This window comes from Sus scrofa, unplaced genomic scaffold (genome assembly GCF_000003025.6).
Source record: "Sus scrofa isolate TJ Tabasco breed Duroc unplaced genomic scaffold, Sscrofa11.1 Contig1206, whole genome shotgun sequence".
Taxonomy (NCBI): Eukaryota; Metazoa; Chordata; class Mammalia; order Artiodactyla; family Suidae; genus Sus; species Sus scrofa.
Genome location: NW_018084833.1, coordinates 94,361 through 117,449, shown reverse-complemented (window position 1 = coordinate 117,449; position 23,089 = coordinate 94,361). Strand labels below are relative to the sequence as shown.

At 49.3% G+C, this 23,089-nt stretch overlaps 1 protein-coding gene across 1 annotated transcript in view; it reads left to right on the top strand.

Moving 5' to 3' along the window:
* Positions 1-23,089, top strand: part of CACNA1B (calcium voltage-gated channel subunit alpha1 B) — a 194,319-nt gene that overhangs the window by 109,989 nt on the left and 61,241 nt on the right. Inside the window, 4 exon segments of the mRNA XM_021081036.1 lie at positions 4,410-4,536; positions 7,588-7,717; positions 8,033-8,092; positions 9,369-9,475. Of these exon segments, the coding sequence (XP_020936695.1) occupies positions 4,410-4,536; positions 7,588-7,717; positions 8,033-8,092; positions 9,369-9,475 (424 nt within the window).

Below are 23,089 nucleotides of genomic sequence, written 5' to 3'. Positions count from 1 at the left end.
GTTCGGCTGACCCTCAGTAATTGAGAGGGGTACATGGAGATCTCTTTCTGTCGATCTGTCCATTCTTGCTGTATATAAATACACACACACACATTTAATTTATATGGTTAATGCAGGGACTTTGAATAGTCGGAAACATGCATCTCAGTGTAGAAAACAGTCTATACTGTAGATGACCAAGCACTACTGCGTATGTCTCTAAGATAGTAACTGTGGGTTTCCAAATCTCTTTTGTTAGACTTTTATTTCTTTTTTCAAGAACAGCTTATTGTAATAAATATGTTTGCTTGCTATATTTTAAGCCACTCTATATGTATTTAAATTTGCTATGTCTCACTGGAACTGAAGTCTGTGTCATCTTGTGGTGACCTTTAACTCTAATAGTAATTTTTTTCTTAAAGTGTATTTTTCTGATGTGAATACATAGCTGAGGTTTTTTGTTGTTTTTCGGTGTATCTTTTTCCATCTTTAGACTTCCAGCCTTTGTTCCGCCTTGTGTTTGAGGCTTGTCTCTTGGGAACTCACATAACTCCATTTAAAAAAATTCCATCAGGGCGAGTGTGTCGGTCAGTAGCCAGCTTCTGTCTGCTTGTGTTGGTTGTGATTATTAGCGCACCCGGACTGGCTTCTTTTTAGATCGTGATACTTGTTTCGTTTTTCCTATGTTTTTCTTTCTTTCCTTTTCAGTATTGAAGAGTTGGTGGTTTATTTGCTTTTATATCACATTTTTCCCTCTACTATTTTAAAAACTATGAATTCTTTTTTTCAGTGGTTATCCTTATAATTCTACTATGCATGCGTAACAAAGTCTGTAGTTATTTTAAAATTAAGTTCTAAGGCCTTAAAACAAAGGCAGGTGCAATCACATTTCTCCCAACTTCCTTGCCCAGCATTTTAGTCCTTTTCTCCCATAAAATAGATATTGTTTTAATTTTGTCAGAATTCAAAAATGTATCACTTTTGCATGAGGATTATTTGAGCCAAAGGCAGTCAAGACCCGGTGAATTCAAGAGAAGGAACTTCCGCTCCCTTAACTGCTTAGAATTTAAACTGGGGACTTTGCCCAGGAAAGAGTTATTACCAGAGGTAAGGGTTATCTAAGTGACCCCTTCTGTGTGGCAGGGCAAGCACCTAATTACCCGCAGCCTGCTCTTTTTTCCTGTCATCCTGTGACTGACCCTCCTGTCCTCGGAAGCCCAGGCCCCTGTCCCTAGCTCCGGATGGTATATACCCTCACTTAGTGTGTGGTTCTGCCGTGTACAGATAAATTGGATTTTCTCCCGTCGATCTGTGTCATGTCAGTTTAACTCTTGGACCAGCCAGAAGGACCAGGAATGCGGAGGAAGGTCCCTCCTCCCCAGCCGTTTTACAGAGGCTGCATCTACTTAGAGTTACCACTTTCTTGCATCTGCGGTTTTCCTTTAATGTCATTTTCCGTCTTCCTGAATTACAGACCTTCATGCTGTATAACATGATATATGCATTTCTGAAAATGCCATGCTTTGAAAATAATAGGCTTTGTAGAAAAAGATCAGATTAAGGACTAATTATTCAAGGTAAGCACCTCTGTGGCCAGAACACTAACAAAGACGAGAGCCATCTAAACGCACAACAGTAGCAAGGCGAAAGCTCCTTTTGCATCCGACCCAGTATCAAGGCTTCAGCTCTGTCTCCTTCTTTGAGCTGAGCCTCCTCAAGGCCAGACCCGCCTTGTCCCGTGTGTGTCCAGCAGTAACTGGAGGGAGTTGATTGGGATTGGCTCAGGGACTCTCTTCTCTTCCCTTCTCTGCTCTCTGGGATTTTGCCCCTCGTTCTCAGACACATGGTCACCCTCGAACTCCAGTTGTTCTCGCCTCCTCCCTGTAAGAGTGCTGCTTCTGCTCGGCTTCTGCTTTCTTGCCCTTCTAGCGGGAAAGTGGCCCCGGTGCACAGGTCGCCTCCTTGCTGCTCTCCTCCCAAGGATGGTGGCTGCCGCTTAAGACGATGCCTTGCTAGCTGCCCTGCCCTGCAGGGAGCCCCAGGCTCAGGGCTCTTGTCCCGCTTGGGTAGACCACGTTTCCACAAGGAAATTCCTCAGCTCAGCCTCAGTTTCCCAACCTGAGAAGTGGAGGTAGTAGTACGAGGCCGTGCGTGCTGTCACGAGGAATAAGGCTCCTGGACCAGCCCGGCCCTTGGTTGCTGTCCGGGAACAGTCTTCCTTTGCGCCCCCTTCTCTCTACCTGGGTGTCTGGCTGCATTGTCTTCTGTTTCAGTGAATTAATTTCTGTTACTGGCTTTTTCTTTGAAATAATAACCTGCTTCCAGCAATGAGTTTACTCAGTCTGTTGCATTTCTCTTTTTGGTCCTCTCCCTTTCATCTCGGTCTGCTTTGACTTGTTTTCTACTGCTGCTGTTGTAGTTGCAGTAAACCTATTTCGGGAGTGTTTCCATCTAGGCTTCAGCATCTTTGTTCCAATTTTTTGAGCAGAAAAAATTCTTTATTAAGTCTATACTGATTCTTTTTTCCAAGTGTACTTGTCTTTGGATTAGCTTAATTGTTATTGTGAAGGAGTCTGAAAAGCAGTGGTTTTAAACTAATAAATTCTTCTTAATTTAAAGGTTATGCATGTTCATTACAGAAAGAATTTTAATGTTAAAAGTGTACTGAAGAGAATTAAAATTACTCTCAGAAAGTCATTTGGAGATGACCGCAGTTACTATAAATTTGCTGTTATTTCTCTCCTCGTGTTATTTTTTTGTAGTTGAGCCGGTCTGGGATGTACAAGTGTGTAGCCTTTTTTTTTTTTTTTTTTTTTTTTTAAACTTAAGCTTCATCATGTGTCATTTAGACTGTTTTAGGCATTTCTTCCCCACCCCCTCCACTTCTTTCTGTCTTTCTCCTTGGGGCAGATAGAGTTCCTGGGCCAGGGATCAGATCCCAGCCGCAGTTGCGATGTACACCACAACTGTGGCAATGCCGGATCCTTAACTCCCTGTTCTGGGTCAGGGATCGAACCCGTGTCCCTGTGCTGCACAGACCCCGCTGATCCCGTTATGCCGTGTTAGGAGCTCCCCTTTTCGGCATCCTACTCCCACAGTGATGTTTCCTGTGGATGCTGCACACTCAGTCCGTCCCCTGTGGTTGTGCGTATGTCACTGCTGTTTTGCTGTTGTAGAAGAATCTGTAACAAACACGTTTGGATGCAGATTTTTGTGTGCATGCTTGATTTTCTTAGGGGATAACGTTGTACAGATTAGATCAATGGATGGGGTTTTTAGGGCTTTAAATATGTGCTGCCCGGTTGCTTTCTTGGAAGGTGATGGTTTATGCTTTCAGCAGGGAGATTCCATGGTGCCAGGTGGTGGTGGCTGACAGACTAGGAAGCATCGTAGCTACTGCTGCAGCACGAGCCGTTCTCCCACGCAGCTCAAGGCTTTTTCCTCTGGCCTCACCAGTCCCTGCAGGACCTCAGAGTGGCCAGCCGTCGGGGAAGAAGCTTGGAGCCTTGTCTTCACGCGGGCGGGAGAGACCCACCTTCATTCCCGCGGCCCTTTAACGTCCTCTTTGTCTTTATTTTTCTTCCATAAAGTAAAAATGAGGTGCACAGTGGGTGCTGGTTCCAAGGCCAGATCCTAGGCGTCCCTGGGGCCTCAGGAGCTGTAACCCCAAGAACGGAGACACACACTAGGGTAGTTAAAGACGAAAAATTGTTGCGAGAGACATACTCTGCACGAACAGCAAAATCCACTTGAGAAAGAGCAACGGTCATAGCCACTTTCAGCCTGGGGAGTTTGATTTGTGGGTGCCAAGTGAGGAGGGGGTGCTGAGAGCGCAACACATGGGCTTGGGAGGGGGACGAGCAGTGAGCAGTAAGGGCCCTCCCTGGGCAGGGCCCTTGACGTCTCTGCTCTGACCAGGCTCTGGAGGGCGTCTGCGGGCGGGCTGGCCGGGCTCCACACTGTCCTGCCGGCCCTGCCCGAGGTCCCTGCAGAAGCAGCTGAACTTCTCACCGGGCAGCCCCTTGGTGCCTTTTCTCAGGTGAGCCCTGAGCTGGGATGGGAGCCTCCTGGCTCCAGCCTCCAGGGCTGAGAGGGGCTTCGAGGTTCTTAGGACATCCAGACCAATGCCCTTAGGGAGGCAGAGGCATCCACGGCTGAGCTCGGTGCTGCCCCCCAGCTCCCCTGGCCAGGAGGAGCAGGACGGGTCTCGTGGGGTCCGTGCGGGCTCGGCCCTGGCCAGTACTCCCCTCAGCGGTGACTGGCTGGGATGGGAGCGAGCCTCCTGTGAGGCCATGTGCTTCCCTGCACGCCCTTCCCTGGGCGGGTCCACGAAGACCTGAGGGGTGGGAGCAGGAGAATGTCGCCTGGGGAGACCTGTGTGATGTGGGTTTGAGCCACACCCCTAACTCGGGGGCCTTGTGTCCTTGTAGGTGGGAACGTGGACCTGGAAAGCCAAGCAGAAGGGAAGAAGGAGGTGGAAGCTGATGACGTGATGAGGAGTGGCCCCCGACCCATTGTCCCGTACAGCTCCATGTTCTGTCTGAGCCCCACCAACCTGTGAGTCTCGTCCCCCACTCCCGTCCTGTGCCCGTCCCCTTCGTCCTGGCCCGTGATCCATGTGCACACGGTGGCAGCATGTGCTGGATGAGAGCTGGCCCTTCCCTGTGTTAATGTTCTGATGATCATAGCAGTCCAGGAAGCACGTGCTATTGTCACCTCACTTGGCAGATGAGGACGTGAAGCCACAGGAAGGCCTGTGTCCACAGACACGCAGCCTGTCCGGCTCAGTGGTGGAGCCAGGGTTTGAGCCCAGACAGCTGGTCCCAGAGCCTTGGCTTTAAGCCCCACTGTGGCATTTGTTCATCTCCGCACACACGCACCGGGTTACACCCTTTCTGCCTACGAGCTGCCGTCCGCCCCCCTTCCCGCCACGCCCACCATCGTCTGTCCATGTGTGTGGCCGCGTTCACCGACAGGTCTGTCCAGGTGTTCTCTCCTCTGTTTATGTCGTGCGGTCACAGGTATCGCTCATCCACTCATCACTCCAGCTGCCTGTATGGGCTCGGTCGATATTCACGTGCCAGGCAGCATTCTGGGTGCTGGGGATGCTCGGTAGTGGGCAGAACAGACAAGGGCCCCGTCCTCATTAAGCTTGCGTGCTAGAGGGAGAGACAGACAGCAGACAGGACAGACAGGAGGGGATACTAGACCCTCTGTGGTGGGCAGAGCTAAGAGGAGACACAAAGCTGGGAATGGCGATGCAGACTGGGAGGGGTGCTGAGACCAAGTGGGACTGGAGCCGAGCCGGAGGGGGAGGCAGAGCAAAGGCGGGGCCACGCGACGGAGGGGGTCGGAGCAGCAAGGTCGGGGGGACGCATGCTCCGTCCACTTCCCGTCTGTCCGGCCGGTCCCTCTGCCCTTGGCCATCGGCAGTCTCTCCACCCAACCCGCTCGTCCATCCTCCCTCGTTCCCTCACTCCACACACATCCGTTGGGAGCTTGTTCGGCCGGGGGTTGGGGTAAGAGGGCCGTGGAAAGAGGCAGGGGCCCCGCCTCCAGCCTCGACTGTGGTGTCCAGTGGATAAGTACCGTGTGGCAGAGGTAGGGAGGGAGGTTCTGGTGTCTGGGAGCCGGTGGGAGAGTTGGAGGAGCCTTCCTGGAGGGCGCGAGAGATCTCGGGTGAGCCTGAAGGGTGAGTGGCGTTGAGACAAGAGGAGGACAGGGCCTCTTGGAGGCAGGGAGAACGCAGCGCGCCGGAAGGGAAAGGCCGAGGCCCAGGACGGCCGAAGACGGTTGGGTGGAAAAGCACGGAGGTCACCGGGGCTGTTGTGTGTCCTGTGGAGAAAGCAGGAGTCCCCAGGGCGCCTCGGGAAGCTGGGAGCCTGTGGGCAGCTGGGGAGTGGGTGGTGACCCAGACTGCACTTAGCACAGCCCTTCTGTGGGAAGACGGGGCCAGGGAGGCCCCGCAGTAGGCGGGCGTGGTTTTCAGAAGTGACGTGGCGATTGGATGAGGGAGGCCATGGTGGAGAGGGTTGGAGCCAAATTGCTTGGGGCGAACTCTTGGAAGTAGAGTTTTCAGGGTTTTATGGTAAATTAGATGTTGAAGGGGACGGAGCTGTCAAGGATGACAGGGTCGCCGCTTGATGCCTGGGGGCCCAGCCGAGCTGAGGGCCGTGAATGCAGACCCTGCAGAGCCTGGGGCAGCTGGCGGGTGGCGTGTGACTGCGTCATCTGGGGTCAGCAGGTGGAAACTCGGCCGCCAGAGAGACCTGCAACTGTTTTTTGTTTTGTTTTCTTTTCTTTTCAGGGCCGCACCTGCGGCACACGGGAGTTCCCAGCCCAGGGGTCCAGTCAGAGCTGCAGCTGCCGGCCTCCACCACAGCCACACCAACGCTGGATCCGAGCAGCGTCTGTGACCCATGCTGCAGCTCACGGCCGTGCCGGGTCCCCGAGCCACTGAGCGAGGCCAGGGCTCACGCCCGCATCCTCATGGGTACTAGTCGGGTTTGCGTCTGCTGCGCCACAGCGGGTCCTCCTGCAACTGTTGATTAGAAGGCAAGAGGGCTGGGACGGAAGAGAGCCTGAGATGGAGGTCACGGACGCGGAAGGCCAAGTGTCTCAGTGAGGAGGGAGAAGTGCCAGCAGGTCACCTGTGGGCCTCAGAAGGGCGGTGCTGAGGCGTGTGGAGGGTGGAGCTGGACAGCAGTGGTCAGGATGAGGAGGAGACAAGCCTTCTAGGCACAGGAAGGCGTGGGCGTCTGTGGCTGCAGTGTCCTTGGGAACTAAGCGCTGGGGAGAGGAGCACATTGGAGGCGCTGCAGGGCTGCGGCTGAGGCCTCGGAGGTAGGAGGGACGCCTGGGAGCCCATCCCTCCCAGTGGCAGGAGTGACGTCTGCCTCATGTGCTCATCTCCCGGGGCCGGCTTCACTGTCCACCTGGCGGCCCTTGCTGACCTCCTGGTCACTGTCCACCGCCGTGTTGTAGCATTTGTCAGCATCTGAGAGTCTCCTGTTGGCTTGTGTCTCATTGTTTACTGGTGTCTTGCTCACTGCTGTGTCCCATCCAGAACGTGCCCGAACAGAGTAGGTCAGCAGTGCCAACTGGTGAGTGGAGGCGGACAGGTGACTGCAGCGCTGGTGTGTCATGCCCTGGGGCCCAGACAAGGGCCCTGGGCCCAGCATAGGTCAGAGGTCTGCTGAGCTCAGGAGAGCCCTGCTCCCCATGGGCTGCTGGTGCTCAGCCTCCCCTCCCTGAACTGCCCTGCACCCCACCTGCCGCTAGTCTGCAAGCCTGTCGAGGGCACGTGGGCCCCGCGGCAGGTGACGCGCGGGCGTGGCTGTGCCCCAGTGGAACTTTACGTCACAGAGCAGGCCAGACCACCTTGGCCTGAGAGCTGCGGCTGGCCGACCCCTTCCCTGGCTTTCTGCAGCCTTCCTACCCCTTCCTGGGACACCCTCTGAGGAATCTCAGTCCCCGTCCATCACCTGGCCGCTGTCTCCCAACCACAGGGACACCTAGCAGAACTTGGCTCTGGTGCGACACCTTCCTGCGGAAGGGGCCAGCCCAGCCCGCGGGCGGGCCTTCGGTGACCCGTGCTTTGCCCTCCAGGCTCCGCCGCTTCTGCCATTACATTGTGACCATGCGGTACTTTGAGGTGGTCATTCTCGTGGTCATCGCCCTGAGCAGCATCGCCCTGGCTGCTGAGGACCCCGTGCAGACAGACTCGCCCAGGAACAACGTGAGTGTGGCCGTCGGGCTGCAGGGGGCCGGGCGGTGCTGGGGTCCTGTCTGCTGGCCTGCGCGCTTCCCCCGTGCTCTGGGGACGAAGGTCTGGGGGTGCCTCCAGGGCGCTGCACGGGGCGCCTTTCTGCAGGGTGGGCTCCCACGGGGACGCTCGCCTCGCCTCGCCTCCCCTCCCCATAACCACTGCCTGCAGGCCCCCGCCAGCAGGTCGTCTGTTCCTGGCCCTGGAGGAAAAGGCCCGGAGCTGCTGCAGTGGCCTGGCTTGCGGTTCCGGCCTAGCCTTTGAGAAAAGTCCCTCCTTTGGTTCCAGGTTCTGAAGTACATGGACTACATTTTCACGGGTGTCTTTACCTTCGAGATGGTCATAAAGGTGAGAGGCGGGGTTGCCCTGGTGACCCCAGGGCTTCATTCATCCCCTCTGACTGGGAGGGGCCGGGGCCCGTGACCTCTGGGGCAGGCGTGTGTGCCCTGGGCATGTGCCCAGTGAGGGAACACGTGCACACGTGTGGGACACGAGGGCACACGAGCCTGCACGCAGAGGGCGTCTCGTGGAGACACGAGGCCACCCTTGTTAAGCGTCACGTTGGACTTGGGAGACGGGTCAGCACTGCCCCTGGTCTCCACTAGCCGAGGGGCACAGGCTTCCTGGATGTGCTGTCTCAGCAGAGGGCAGGGCTGTGGCCTCAGGCTGGAGAGGAGAGCTGGGGGGAGGGCGGTGGCCGCAGGGCCCAAGGAGCGCGGGTGTGGAGGACGAGCGTTTGACCCGATGTTGCTGTGACCTTCCTTTCTGCCTCTAGGCGTTGGCAGGGCTGTTCCTCATCTGAGTCTGACGTGTGGCTTGCGCGTGTCTCACGGGTGTGCTGTGTGGTGTGCGCACAGGGGCGTCTGACCGCAGTGCCGGTTAGGGTGTGCCCGCCTGGTGGCGCACGTGGCTTCTGCGCGTTTCTGCGCTCGCTTCCCTTCTCTTGCAAACTGCTCGGGGCGGGGTGGGGGGGAGGAGGGATAATGCTCCCACTTTACAAACGGGGACTCTGAGGCCTGGGGACAATCAGGTGGCTGCCAGAATCACTGTTCGGGGACGGGCAGGACCCCCAGAGCAGGCTGACCCTTGGAGGGTCTGCAGGCTGTGAGCTCCCTGGGAAGTGGGGGCCTGCAGCCCGTCCATGGAGCGGGTTCCCGTCCAGACGTGGGAGGTGGGGGGCCAGGCAGGACCTTACCCGTCAGGACCATGCAGGGTCATTCAGTCAAGGGACTGAGATCCAGACCCACGGTGAGGGTTGCAAAGGGCATCACGTGGGCAGTGCCCCCCGCACAGGACCTCAGGCACCAGGGGCCCTGGACGCGACCGGAGCCACGCCCCTTCTCTGACGAGAACTGACCTGAGCCGTGGCCCTTCCCCTGACAGACCTGACCTGAGCCGTGTCCCCTCCTGACAGGACCTGACCTGAGCCATTTCCTCTTCTCTGACAGGATGTAACCTGACCCATGTCCTCTTCTCTGGCATGAACTGACCTGAGCTGTGTCCCCTCCCTGACAGTGACCTGAGCCATGACCCCTCCATTCTTTCGCACCCTGTGCCTGTGGGCTCTAGCAGTGTCTCTCTTTTCTGTGATATTCTGTGCTCTAAAGTTGTTCTTTTCCTAAAGATGATCGATTTGGGACTGCTGCTGCACCCGGGTGCCTACTTCCGGGACCTGTGGAACATTCTGGACTTCATTGTGGTCAGTGGGGCCCTGGTGGCGTTTGCCTTCTCGTAAGTACCCACATCTGCTCTGACTCTTGGTGGACTGCAGTCCTCAGAGCTGCGTCCCATGCAGGGGGGAGGGAAGAAGGGGCCCCACTGGCCTCCAAGCCTGTCTCTAGCCCGTCGTCTCTGCTTGGGGCTGGGCTTGTGGGGCTGGAAGGGCCGCGAGGCCCTTCTGTGCCTGACACACCCCACAGTGCTGAAATTAGACCGCAAGCCTCTGGCTTACGGCGCTGGCCTCAGAGCCTTCGGAAAGCGTGGGCGGCCCTGCTTGGTCAGCCGGTGCGGTGGGTGCAGTGGCTGTTTCCCCACCGGGGTGCTGGGTGCTTTTCTGTGGCTCCCTGGGGAGTGGCCCTCAGCCCTCTCGTGGCTTCGCCTGGACTGGCTCCCTCAGCCCTGCATGGTTGGGTGTGAGGTAGGTGTTGGGGGCTCGGAGGAAGCTGGGGGGATTCCGGGGATGTGGTGGGCGGGATTCAGAGGTAAGACCCTGGTGGACACAGCTCCCGAGGGACGGGGCCTCTCCTGGAAGCTCACGGGAGGGCGTGGGCACAGCCGAGCCCCAGGAGGCCCCTCACTGACTCTCTTCTCTTTGTCTCCTGTTGCTGGACTCTCGGTAGGAGCTTCATGGGGTAATGCTTTCCCTCTGCCTCCTCACACCGCCCCACATCGCAGCACGCTGGCGACTCCTGGGGGGCCGTTTCATCGCCATTCCTCCCCTTCCTCATTTTCCTTCACCACCTGGGCTGCATGCTGCCAGGAGCTGGGTCCCCAGGCCACATGTCCCCACCTCACTTCTGGGCCGGTCGGGGGCTGGGCTGGGCGTGGCCGGCCCCTGGTGTTCGGGGCGTCCCCACTGCCTGCTGGAGGCTGGGAACCTGGGCCTGGAGCGCAGGGGGCGCGCTGGCTGGGGGCCGTTTGACATCCTGAGGCACTTTCCCGTGTGTCTCTTCTCTCTGGAAATGGGCTTTCTTTGCTCTTTCCTGTCTACAACGCTTCCCTGAAATGCCAGCCTCTCCTCGGGGGTCTGCACTGACCTCTGTTGTTAAAAACCAAATTCAGCGGCGTGATTCTGGGGGTCTAACGGGGTTTTTCGATGATACGACTGATGATGATGGAAGCCTTACACAATGGAAGGCCTTGCTAGAAAGTGGGCCAGAGAAGGTTATTAACAAGAGACGAGGAAGGGTTGTTTCAGACGGGTGACCTCACTAGTGCTGGCCAGGAAATGTCATCCTGGGAAGGACTGAAACTGCGGTGAAGTCCAGGTTTGCTGTCCTGGGGCCAGTGGCTCTACCTTGGGCCTCTTGTTTCTTCTTTTTTTTTTTTCCTCCTTCTTTTCTTCTTCTTCTCTCCCTCCCCCTTCTCTTGCTCTCTCTCTTTCAAAAAACAAAAACAAAAAAACAACACTTCTCCCGTTTTGATCAAACCGTCAGCCCAGCTGAGAGATTTGATCAAAATTTTAGGTGTTAGCGTTCCACTCAGCCACCACTGTGCAGTTTTTGCAGCTTTGACGTTTGATGTGATAACCGTGGGTCGTGATGTTTTTGCTTAATCCCGCTGCTTTTCACAGGTCACAGTTCCAGGCTCACAGTCCTTATGTTGGTCTTTTCTTTGCTCCTTTTCTGACATTCCAGTCTTAGGAAGTCCATTTTCCTAGTGGTTACCAGCTACAAACAGGCATTTAAAGTTTTTGAGTGAATACACTGAACACCATGGGGATTATAAGCAGGATAATTCCTCAAGTTTGGAGTGTGCTTTGGAGCCATGGTCCCTGAGACCCAAACCAGTCAAAGAAAGACACCATGAAGAAGTCACCCTTTTGAGCCAAGTAGCTTGCTCAGTGATCTTAGGTAGCTGCGTCTCGACTTCCCCTGAAGTGTCAGCCCAGGTGCCACAGGTGGTGTTGGCCACAGCACAGACAACTTCTTGCTCCCCTAAAGATAACCAAAGGCTATCCTATTATTAGGACGAACCTTGGCCAGAGAGTCTAAGGGTCTTTGCTGGGCAGCCGACGTCGTAGCAGGGGTTCTGCAGTGTCTCCGAGAGTTAAGGAGACGTTAGTGGTTATATTCTTAGGCATATTCACACCTAGCCAGGTGATCGATTTATTCCCAGGGTTTGCTCTGATCACCCATTTAAATCAGGGTCCCTCAGGGTTTTAGTGTATGTGGGAAGAAAGTCTCTCATGGTATTGAGTCAGGTCCCACTGCACGCCACTTGAAAATTCAATATTCACAAATGTTTGCTAGAAAATTGCCTTTAATCAGAATGCTGGCAGTCTGGGGAGATGGGGGACTCAGCGGCTCCCCAAAACCACCTCCCAAGATTCTGCTTGGCCATGAAAGCTTTTAAAAGGAAACAGGGAGGTAATCTCAGCTAATCGTTGAGGTCAGAGTCGTTGCCACCCCCCATTATGTGCAGGCTTGTGGACTCCTTGTGATCTTTCTTTAGACACTGTCTCATTCACACAGTTTGTTCATGAGCTTGTGGAAGGGGAAGCTAGGAAGTGATCTGGTCATCTGTTAATTACTTATTCTTCATTTCTTCTTCTTTGATCTAAATGCAAGGAACCAACAAGTTAGGCATAGTATTGTATGATCAAAAGATTTGAAAGGTGTACTAGGGAGTTGAGTAGAGCATGGGGTATGTCTGGTTTAGGTTAACAGAGAGCTCTTTCCTGTGAAAACCTTCTTACCCTCACCTGAAATGGTCTCCCTAAATGCCTTGCCAAGGTGGGTGCTGCTGATGCTGTCCCCTAGCAAGTGGAGACAAATCTGATCTAGGTAGTCGTGGGTAGATTGGAATCTTTGGAGACAGATTCAGCAGTCTGAGTGGAGAGCCCCGTTAGTAAGGGTCTGCGAGCTAAAGATGAGGTTGTTGTCTCTTTGTGCCAATGCAGGAGTAAAGGACAGAAAAAGGAGGAAGAGTTTCATGATTAAAGTCTTGATCTGTTGTCTTGGGCCGAAGCAATCCACCTTGATGTCAGCTACTTTTCTTCCTCCCAGTTGGATTCAGAGGTCTCCAGCATTTATACAGGATAAGATGTCAGGTGGGGCTTCTTTAGTTTTGAAATATATTTCCCAAGTTCAGATCCCTGAAGTCTGACTACCATCTGGGTAGTGAGGAGGACTCTGCACCGTCCCTTCCAAAGAGATTGAAGGGCAGTCTTTGTTCTGACTGATTTCAAATCAGAGGGTGGGAGAAAATTGGAAACATTAGTTTGGTGAGTCGGAGCCAGATATTTGAGGAAACTGGAAGAATTCAGGACCCAGTCCAGTTTATAGGTGTATGATAAAACTTCAAAACAATGATTAGGACTAGAATCTAATATCAATAAAGGAGCAAACATAATTTCTCTCTCTATATTGCCTCCACACTTCTTTAACCAAAGATAATCACAGTAAAACTAATTTGCTTGTATTAAACTTGGCCTGATTATTTATATAAGTGCAGCAAGAAGAAGGACTGATCATATAAGTTCTTTTTAAGACTGCTTTGTTGAAACTTTGCATAAGGAGTCTCAGATTGAACTCTCAAAATCTTTCAAAGCCAGAAAACCAAGCCAAAGACATGGCTATCAGATTTTACCTTCAATACCTTTTCAGTCAAAGCCTTAGTAATATAGCCAGTGTTTCCAGTTATATCTCGTTACCAGGAGAATAGAATCTTATTGAACTTATGCAAATAAATATAGTGTCATGAAAATAAAAATACTCACTGAAATTTTCTGAATTCTCGGCAGTCAGGTTGGGAAAAAAAAATAAATGTTTCATCTTTGTTCACAAAGGTATATTCTACCAAATCGTTGATAGCTTTAGAGAAAGTATTTCTTTAAATCTAGGTAAACGCTCCAGAATTAGCAACAACTTGGTCACTTCTTCAGACCATGAAGAGCCTCCCTAGAGTGCTGTGCGTCTCCCTGGGTGAGAGCCCACTTACCTGAAATCCAGAGACGGTAAAAGAGAGCTCCAAGGGTACAAAAGCATCGCATGCGAGATGGGATTATGATGGTGGAGTAGAAGGACTGGAGCTCAACTTCTCTCATGAAAACAACAAAATTACAACCAACTGTGAAACAGCCATCAACAAAATAGACTGGAAACTGCCAAACAGATATCCTATACTAAAAGATAAAGAAGAAGCCACATCAGGATGGTAGGAGGGGGCACCTGTGCAAGTAAGCAATCCCATACACCCCATGTGGGCAACCCACAGACTGGAAAGACTCACCCCCAGGAGATTCCCATGCCTGGGGATCTGGCATCAGGAGGAGCTCCTGGAGCATTTGGTGTCAAAGGCCAGCAGGGCTTGTGCGCAGGAGTGCCACAGGACTGGGGTAAACAGATTCTGCTCTTGGAGGGTGCACACAGGCTTTCATGTGCACTGGGTCTCAGGACAAAGCAGAGACTCCATAGGAATCTGGGTCAGACCTACCTGCAGATCTTGGAGGATCTCCTGGGAAAAGAGGAGGCACATTTGGAGGCAGAGGTCTTGGGAATAATCATCAGCGTGAATTCCCCTGGAGGTGGGGATTTTGGAAACACGTGGCCCTATCTATCAGGGCTTAGAAGCCCCAGGGCAAACAATAACCAGGTGAACATAGACCCACCCATCAGCAAACAGGCTGCCTAAAGACCCCCAGGCACACAGCTGCCTCTAATCTCACCCAGAGACAATGCCCCATACACCAGAGGGATAGGAATCAGCTCCATCTACCAGTGGGCAGGTACCAGTTCCTCCCATCAGTAAACCTACAGCAACCCCCCTTATCAACTTTAGCCACAAGGGGGGCAGATGTCAGAAGCAAGAGAGGCTACAACTCTATTGCCTACAAAAAGGAGACCGTGCAAAAAATCTATACAAAATGAAAAGGCAGAGAATTATGACCCAGATAAAGGAATGAGCAAAAAGCTCAGAAAAACAGCTAAGATTTGGAGATTAGCAACCTCAATGAAAAAGACTTTAGACTAATGATAGTAAAGATGATTCAAGATCTTGGAAATAAACTAGAAGCAAATATTGACAAATTACAAGAAACACTGAACAAAGAAATAGAAGATTTATAGATTAAGCAAGCAGAGATGCACAACACAACAACTGACATAAAAAAATCACTAGACAGACCCAATAGCAGAACACAAGAGGCAGAATGAATAAGCAAGGTGGAAGGCCGGCTGGTGGAAATCAGTGATGTGGAATAGAAAAGAGAAAAAACATTGAAAATAAATGATGACAACCTAAGAGAACTCTGGGACAACTTTAAACACACCAACATCTGTATTATAGGGGTACCAGAAGAAGAAGGGAGAGAGAAAAGGCTAGAGAAAATATTTGAAGAGATAATAGCTGAAAACTTCTCTAATATGGAAAAGGAATCACTCACTCAAACTGAGGAAGCACAAGACTACTATATAATATAAACCCAAGGAGGAACACCCCACGACATAATATTTATTAAACTGACCAAAATGAAAGACAAAGAAGAAATATTGAAAACAGGGGAAAGAAGCAAATAACATACAAGGGAACCCCAATAAGGTTACTGGCTGATTTTTCAGCAGAAACTGCAGGCCAGAAGGGAGTGGCATGATAAAGTGATGAAAGGAAAAACCTCCAACCAAGATAACCCAGCAAGGCTCTCAATCAGATTTGAAGGAGAAATCAAAAGCTTTACAGACAAGCAAAAGCTGAGAGAATTCAGCACCACTAAACAAGCTTTACAACAAATACTAAAGGAACTTCTGTAGGTGGAAAAGAAAAGGCCAAAGCTAGAAACAAAAAACGTGCAAATGAAAAGACTCACCGGTAAAGGCATACATATCGTAAAGGTAGGAAATCATCCACACACAAATGTGCTACCAAAGCCAGAAACGTGAGGCGAGGAGGGTGCAAATGCAGGACACTGGAGATGCGCTTGCCATTAAGAGACCAACAACTTAAAACAATCTTGTGTATATATATTCCTATATCAAAACTTCATGGCAACCACAAACCAAAAATCTACAATAGATACACACACAAATAAAAAGCAATCTAAATGCAATACTAAAGACAGACATCAAACGATAAGAGAACAAGAAAAGGGAAGAAGAAAGCCAACCAAACCAAATCCAAAATAATTAAACAATATCAATAAAGCATACATATCAATAATTACCTTACATGTAAATGCACTAAATGCCCCAACCAAAAGGCACAGAGTAGCTGAATGGATATAAAAACAAGACCTTTATATGTGCTGCCTTCAAGAGACCCACTCGGTTCTAGGGACACATATACATTGAAAGTGAGAGGATAGAAGAAATTATTCCATGCACACGGAATCAAAAAAAAGTTGGAGTAGCAATACTCATTTCTAATGATAAAATAGACCTTAAAATAAAGAATATTATAAGAGACAAAGATGGACAGTACATAATGATCAAAGGATCGATCCAAGAAGATACCACCATTGAAGGATATATGCACTTAACATAGGATCATCTCAATATATAAGGCAACTGCTAACAGCCTTAAAAGGTGAAATCTACAGTAACACGATAATAGTGGGGGACTTTGGTAACATCCCACTTACAGCAATGGACAGATCATCCAGACAGAAAATCAACAAGGAAACACAGCCCTTAACATGATGCATTAGACCAGATGGACTTAATAGATATTTATAGAATATTCCATCCAAAAGCAGCAGAATACACATTCTTTTCAACTGCTCATACAACATTCTCTAAGATTACATTCTGGGCCACAAATCAAACCTTGGTAAAGTTTTAAAAATTGAAATTGTATCGAGCATCTTTTCCAACCGCAATGCTGTAAGACTGGAAATCAACAGCAAGAAATAACTGCAAAAAACACAGACACTTGGAGACTAAACAACATGCTACTAAACAACCAATGGAAGGAGTTCCCTTTGTGGCTCAGTGGAAACAAATCTGACTAGTATCTATAGGACACAGGTTCGATCCCTGGCCTCTCACTGGGTTAAGGATTCAGCATTGCTGTGAGCTGTGGTGTAGGTCACAGACACCACTCGGATCTGGCACTGCTGCAGCTGTGGTGTAGGCCAGTGGCTACTGCTCCCATTTGACCCCTAGCCTGGGAACCTCCAAATGCCACAGGTATGGCCCTAAAAAGACAAAACAAACAACCCCCCCCAATGGATCACTGAAGAAGTCAAAGAGGAAATTAAAAAAATACCCAGAAGCAAATCACAATGAAGACACAACAATCCAAAACCTGTGGGGTGCAGCAAAAGCAGTTCTCAGAGGAAAGTTTACAGCAATACAAGCCTACTTCAGGAAATAAGAAAAATCTCAAATAAACAACTTTACACCTAAAGCAACTAGGGAAAGAACAGACAAAACCCAATGTTAGCAGAAGAAAAGAAATCGTACAGATCAAAGCAGAAATAAATGAAACAGCAACAAAGAAAACCATAGGAAATACCAATGAAACTGAAACCTGGTTCTTTGAAAAGATCAATAAAACTGATAAACCCATAACAAGATGACTCATCAAGAATAAAAGAGAGGACTCAAATCAATAAAATTAGAAATGAAAAAGGAGAAGGTACAATGGACATCGCAGAAATACAGAGGCTCAAAAGAGACTACTACAAGCAACTATATGCCAATAAAGTGGACAACCAAGAAGAAATAGAAAAGAATGGACCAGTCACAAGTGCTGAAATTGAAACTGTGATTAAAACACTTGCAACAAACAAATGTCCAGGGCCAGATGGCTTCACAAGTGAATTCTATGAACATTTAGAGACATTAACATCTATCCTTCTGAGACTATTCCAAGAAATGGCAGAGGAAGGAACACTCCCAAACTCATTCTATGAGGCCACCATTACTCTTGATACCAAATCAGACGAAGATACCACAAAAAAAGAAAATTCCAGGCCAGTATCACTGATGAACATAGCAGCAAAAATCCTCAACAAAACACTAGCAAACCGAATCTAGTGATACATTAAAAGGATCATACATTATGATCAAGTAGGATTTATTCCAGGGATGCAAGGATTTTTAAATATCTGCAAATCAGTCAGTGTGACACACCATATTAACAAACTGAAGAATAAAAACCGCATGATCTTCTCAATAGATGCAGAAAAAGCTTTTGACAAAATCCAATACCCATTTCTGATTGAAAACCCTCCAGAAAGTGGGCATAGAGGGAACCTACCTCAACATAATAAAGGCCATATATGACAAACCCACAGATAACATCATTCTCAGTGATGAAAAGCTGAAAGAATTCCCGCTGAGCTCAGGAACAAGACAAGGATGTCTGCTCTCGCCACTTCTATTCAACATAGTTTTGAAGTCCTAGCCATGGCAATCAGAGATGAATGAGAAATAAAAGGAATCCTAATAGGAAAAGGAAGAAGTAAAACTATCACTGTTTGCAGATGACATGATACTATACCTAGAAAATCCTAAAGATGCTACCAGAAAACTATTAGAGCTCATCCATGAATTTGGTAAGGTTGCAGGATACAAAATTAATACACAGAAATCAACTACATTTCTATATACTAACAGTGAAAGATCAGAAAGAAGTTCTGGAAATAATCCCATTTACCATAGCATCAAACAAAACAAAACCTAGAAATAAACCTACCTAAAGAGGCAAAACTATAAGACACTGATGAAAGATATCAAAGATGACACCAACAGATGGAAAAATATACCAGGCTTTTGAATTGGAAGAATCAATATTGTCAAATGACTATACTACCCAAGGCAATCTACAGATTCAGTGCAATCCCTGTCAAACTACCAATGGCATTTTTCACAGAACTAGAAAAAAATATTTTAAAGTTTATTTGGAAAACACAAAAGACCCCAAATAGCCAGAGCAATCCTGAGGAAAAAAAAAAATGGAGCTGGAGGAATCAGTCTCCTTGGCTTCAGATTATATTACAAAGCTACAGTCATCAAAACCATATGGTACTGGCACAAAAACAGAAATATAGATCAGTGGAACAGGATAGAAAGCCCAGATTTAAACCCATGCACCTATGGTCAACTTATCTGTGACAAAGGAGGCAAGAATATACAATGGAGAAAAGACAGTCCCTTCAATAAGTGGTTCTAGGAAAACTGGACAGTGGTGTGTAAAAGAATGAAATTAGAACACTAACACCATACCCAGCAGTAAACTCAAAATGGATTAAAGACCTAAATATAAGACTGGATACTGTAAAACTCTTGGAGGAACACATAGGCTGAATACTGTCTGACATAAACCATAGCAATATCTTCTCAGAGTCACTTCCTAGAGTAATGACAATAAAAACAAAAATAAATGGGACCTAATTAAACTTAAAAGTTTTTGCACAGCAAAGGAAACCCAAACTAAAATACAACCCACAGAATGGGAGCAAATATTTGCAAAGGAAATGACTGACCAGGGATTAATCTCCAAAATATATAAACACCTCCTGCAGCTTGATACCAAAAAAAACAAAAAACAAAACAAAACAAAACAAAAAAAAACAAACCAGACAACCCCATCAAAAAATAGGCAGAAGATCTAAACAGACAATTCTCCAAAGAAGACATACAGATGGCCAAAAAACACATGAAAATCTTTCAACATCACTCATTATTAGAGAAATGCAAATCAAAACTACTATGAGGTGTCACCTTACACCAACCAGAATGGCCATCATCAAAAAGTCTACAAACAATAAATGCTGGAGAGGGTGTGGAGAAAAGGGAACCCCATTACACTGTTGGTAGGAATGTAAATTGGTGCAACCACTGTGGAAAACAGTATGGAGATTCCTCAGAAAACTAAAAATGGAATTATCATTTGATCCAGCAATCCCACTCCTGGGCATCTATCTAAAGAAAACCATGACTTGAAAAGATACACATACCCAAATGTTCATTGCAGCATTATATACAATAGCCAAGACATGCAAGCAGCCTAAATGTACTTCAACAGAGGAGTGGATAAAGAAGATGTGGTACATGTATGCAATGCAATATTACTCAGCCATAAAAAAGAATGAAGTAATGGCATTTGCAGCAACATGGATGGATCTAGAAATTATCTAAAGTGAAGTCAGTCAGACAATGAGACACAAATATCACATGCTATCACTTATAATGTGAATCTACAAAAAAGGATACATGCAGAACAGAAACAGACTCACTGACCTTGAAAAACTTATGGTTACCAAGGGAAACAGGTTGTTGGGGAGAGGGATGGACTGGGGGTTTGGGATGGAAATGTTCTAAAATCAGGTTGTGATGATGGTTGTATGACTATAAATACAATAAAAAACAGCGCCAAATGCCAAAAAACAAAAGATTCCAAAAAATAACCAGCAATATTTTAAATGCAAAGTCATAAAAAATATAATCATTTTACATACTGTTTTTGAAATTTTGTAGAAATCTCCTCACCAACATCTATGCATTATTTAAGTCATATTAAATGTACTATGATGGGCTCAGGAATGTGAAAACCAGCCAGTGGGGTTTGCTGAGGAGCCAGGAAAATCCAAGTAGCCATCTTGCTGCCGCCCCCACCTGCAGCCCTGACTGTTTAATTTACAGCCATTTTAAAATCTACTTTAGTTTCTCTGATGCAGGAGCAGACTGTTGCCGTATTTCAAGGACATGAGAATGGCAGAAGTCTGGCCATGGGGGGGTCATTTTTTGCAGAAGTGGAATCCACATGTGCCACAGTCCTTATAGATACTCTTGTGGCCGCTTTGTGTGGAGCCTGGGAGTGTCATTCACAGGCAGGTTGAGTCCTTTCTGTCTGGGCCTCAGTTTTGGCGACCAATTTCAGAAGGCAATAATTCTGTATCACTTAACTTAGCAAGTTACTAAGAAGGTTTTGGAAACTGTTTTTAGTATACATAAGATGTAACTGTTGCTAAGGCGTTTGTCTCTGAACTCTCATCCCGCAGGTATATCTAAATCGTTTGCTCCCAACAATTATGTTTAGATGACCCGTGAAAAATTCATGAGACATCACATAAAATCAGCCATCATTCGAGATTATTTCTTACTTTTTTTTTTCTTGGTTATACCTGTGGCATATGGAAGTTCCCAGGCCGAGGACTGAATCCGAGCCACAGCTGTGACCTATCCCATGGCTGCAGCACCACTGGATTCTTAACCCATTGTGCCCAGCTGGGGATCAAACCTGTGGGAATGCCTAAGTTATTTCTTCTTTGCTGACAAATTTTGCGACGGAGATAACGTGGATTTGACTTAGTAAATCCATGTATAATAAAACTTGTTAATCTGCATTATATTCAGTGTTGATAACTTTAAAGACACGCATGTTTCAATTAAACCAATGAACTTAAACTAGGTTTCATTTACCAAAGGTTATCCCAGATTGTATGAATTTGAGATGCATTTGTGTTAGTTTCTTTTATATTTATGATTTTAGAACACCCAATCCTTAGAAGTACTTGCCTTCAACTAAACAGAGCTCTCAAGGTAATTTTGGCAGTACCATCCAGAGATAGAAAAACATCACAACATAGCATATATAGACACAGACAAATATACAGATAGATACTAACAGAGACCTTCTAGTTACTAATATTTATGGAGACGATGTGTAAGATTTCTCCTTAGCCCAGTTTTCACATATCTCCTTTCCCCCTCCCTCTCCCTCTCTCTGCAAATTCCTAGAATTTAGTTCTCATTAAAAAAAAAATGTAGGAAGATGGTATGCTCAACTCTGGATATAAAGGATCACGTTGGAACAAATTTTATCCACCCGAGACCTACCCCGAACCCAGTCCCGTCCTAGAAGTCTGGTCTTTAAATCGGATCCAGGCCAACTCTGGCCAACAAATGCCAAACATGTTCATGGACCTGGAAATTGTGGAGCGAAGGCCTGGGGCTTGGCTCTGGGCAGGACCCTCTGCTGGTTCAAGCTGACCTGCCTTGCGAAGGAGGACCAGTTCCACACACCCAGCAGGAGCTCGGGTGGACAGGGACTCCCTGTGGACCCTGGGACGGCAAGGCAGGTGCAGAGGGTGTTTCTGTTTATCCCCGGAGCTGTGGGGTATCCCTGTATCCTGCCACGGCCACCAGGTCTGTAAAAGCCAAGCTCAGCTGGGTAAACCTGCAGGTCTAGAGGGTTTATCCAGAGATTGATGAGCCCGGCAGCACCCCACCTGTGGCTAAAAAGCTGTTTACCATGCAAGCTGTGCACAATGGAAGGCCTTTCTAGAAAGTGGGCCAGAAAAGGTTATTGACAAAAGAAGAGAAAGGGTTGTTTGAGATGAGGCGACCTCACCAGCGCTGACCAGGAGGTTTTGTTCCTGGTCCGGGAAGGCCTGGTTTGCGTCCTGGGAGCACGTGGCTCCGCCTTGGGCTGCTGTTCTTTTTTCTCCCTCCTTCCGTTCCTCTCTCAACCCTGTTCCTCCTCCTCCTCCTCCTCTTCACACGGCAGGAAGGAGGTGGCTACTCTGTCAGCATCAGCGAGGGGCTTTCAGGGGAGAACCAGCTAGGCGGTCTCCAGCCAGACAAAGGCAGGAGCCGCAGCCGTGGGACATTCCGAGCACAGAGCCCAGAGGGCTGCCTTCCTGCAGAGGCCTGCCCCAGAAATCTGCATTGCATGGGACGTCATGGCCACGTCTCTCCCACCACACCCCTCAGGTGTCTGCCCGCCCACCCCGGAGCCTTATCAGCCTCCTCTGTCCCCTTCTGTGCCGGTGCTGGTCTCAGCAGGTCAGTGGGAGGAAGCCGGGCGGGGCGTCAGGAACCCTGTGGTGTTGGGAGTCACTGGTGTTCTGGAGGCTGGGTTTTTCCCACCTGGCAGGTGGGGGTTTCGGCGGGGGTTTTGTTGAATTCTGGACTGTAGGCCTCGGCGGGTCTTGGGGCCAGAAAGGGGTTGGGGGGCCCCAGCTCTCCTTTCCACACATGGCCTGCCTGGGCCTTGCAGCTCCCTCTCCCCAGAGCGTGGCTGGTGCTCAAGGAAGACCACTGGGGGCCCTGCCCCCTCCCCATGTGCAGGCTCCTTGGAACCTGGGGGAAGGGACTGGTCTGGACCTGTGGTCCTAGACTTCAGAACTCGCTTCTGGGTCTGGGCTTCTCTGCTGACACCCTCCCTGTCTGCGTCTCTCTTGATCTTGTCGCCGAGTCCCTGTCTGTCTCTGTGGCTCTTTCCCGCTCTCCCGCTTCCTTCTCTGTTTCTCTCTCCCTTGGTTTCTCTCGCTTCCTGTATCTGCCCCGTCTCTTGCTTTGCCTCCGTCTTTATCCACCTCTGTCTCTTTCTTAGCCCCTGTCCTCCCCCGCTTCCCCCTCACTGCCACCCTGCGGGCCTCACTCGCCCTCGCCCTTTCTGGCACTTTTACAGCATCAGCGGGAGCCTCAGGGCAGCCGAGGGAGCACAGGAAGGGAGGCCCTCCCTCCACAGGGGGTGAGAGGCAGGAGGAGCCAGCCCTTGCAAAAGGCTCCAGCACTGATGGACACAGTGTCCCACTGCTCATGGGCTTCCTCGGGCAGGCCCCGCCCTCCCCTTTATCCCCACTGCAGGTCTCAGCACAGTTGCTGGAGGAAGCTGGTTTGGGGGTAGGTGCTGGGGGTGCAGGGATGATGTGGTCCCACCCAGATGCTCAGCTCT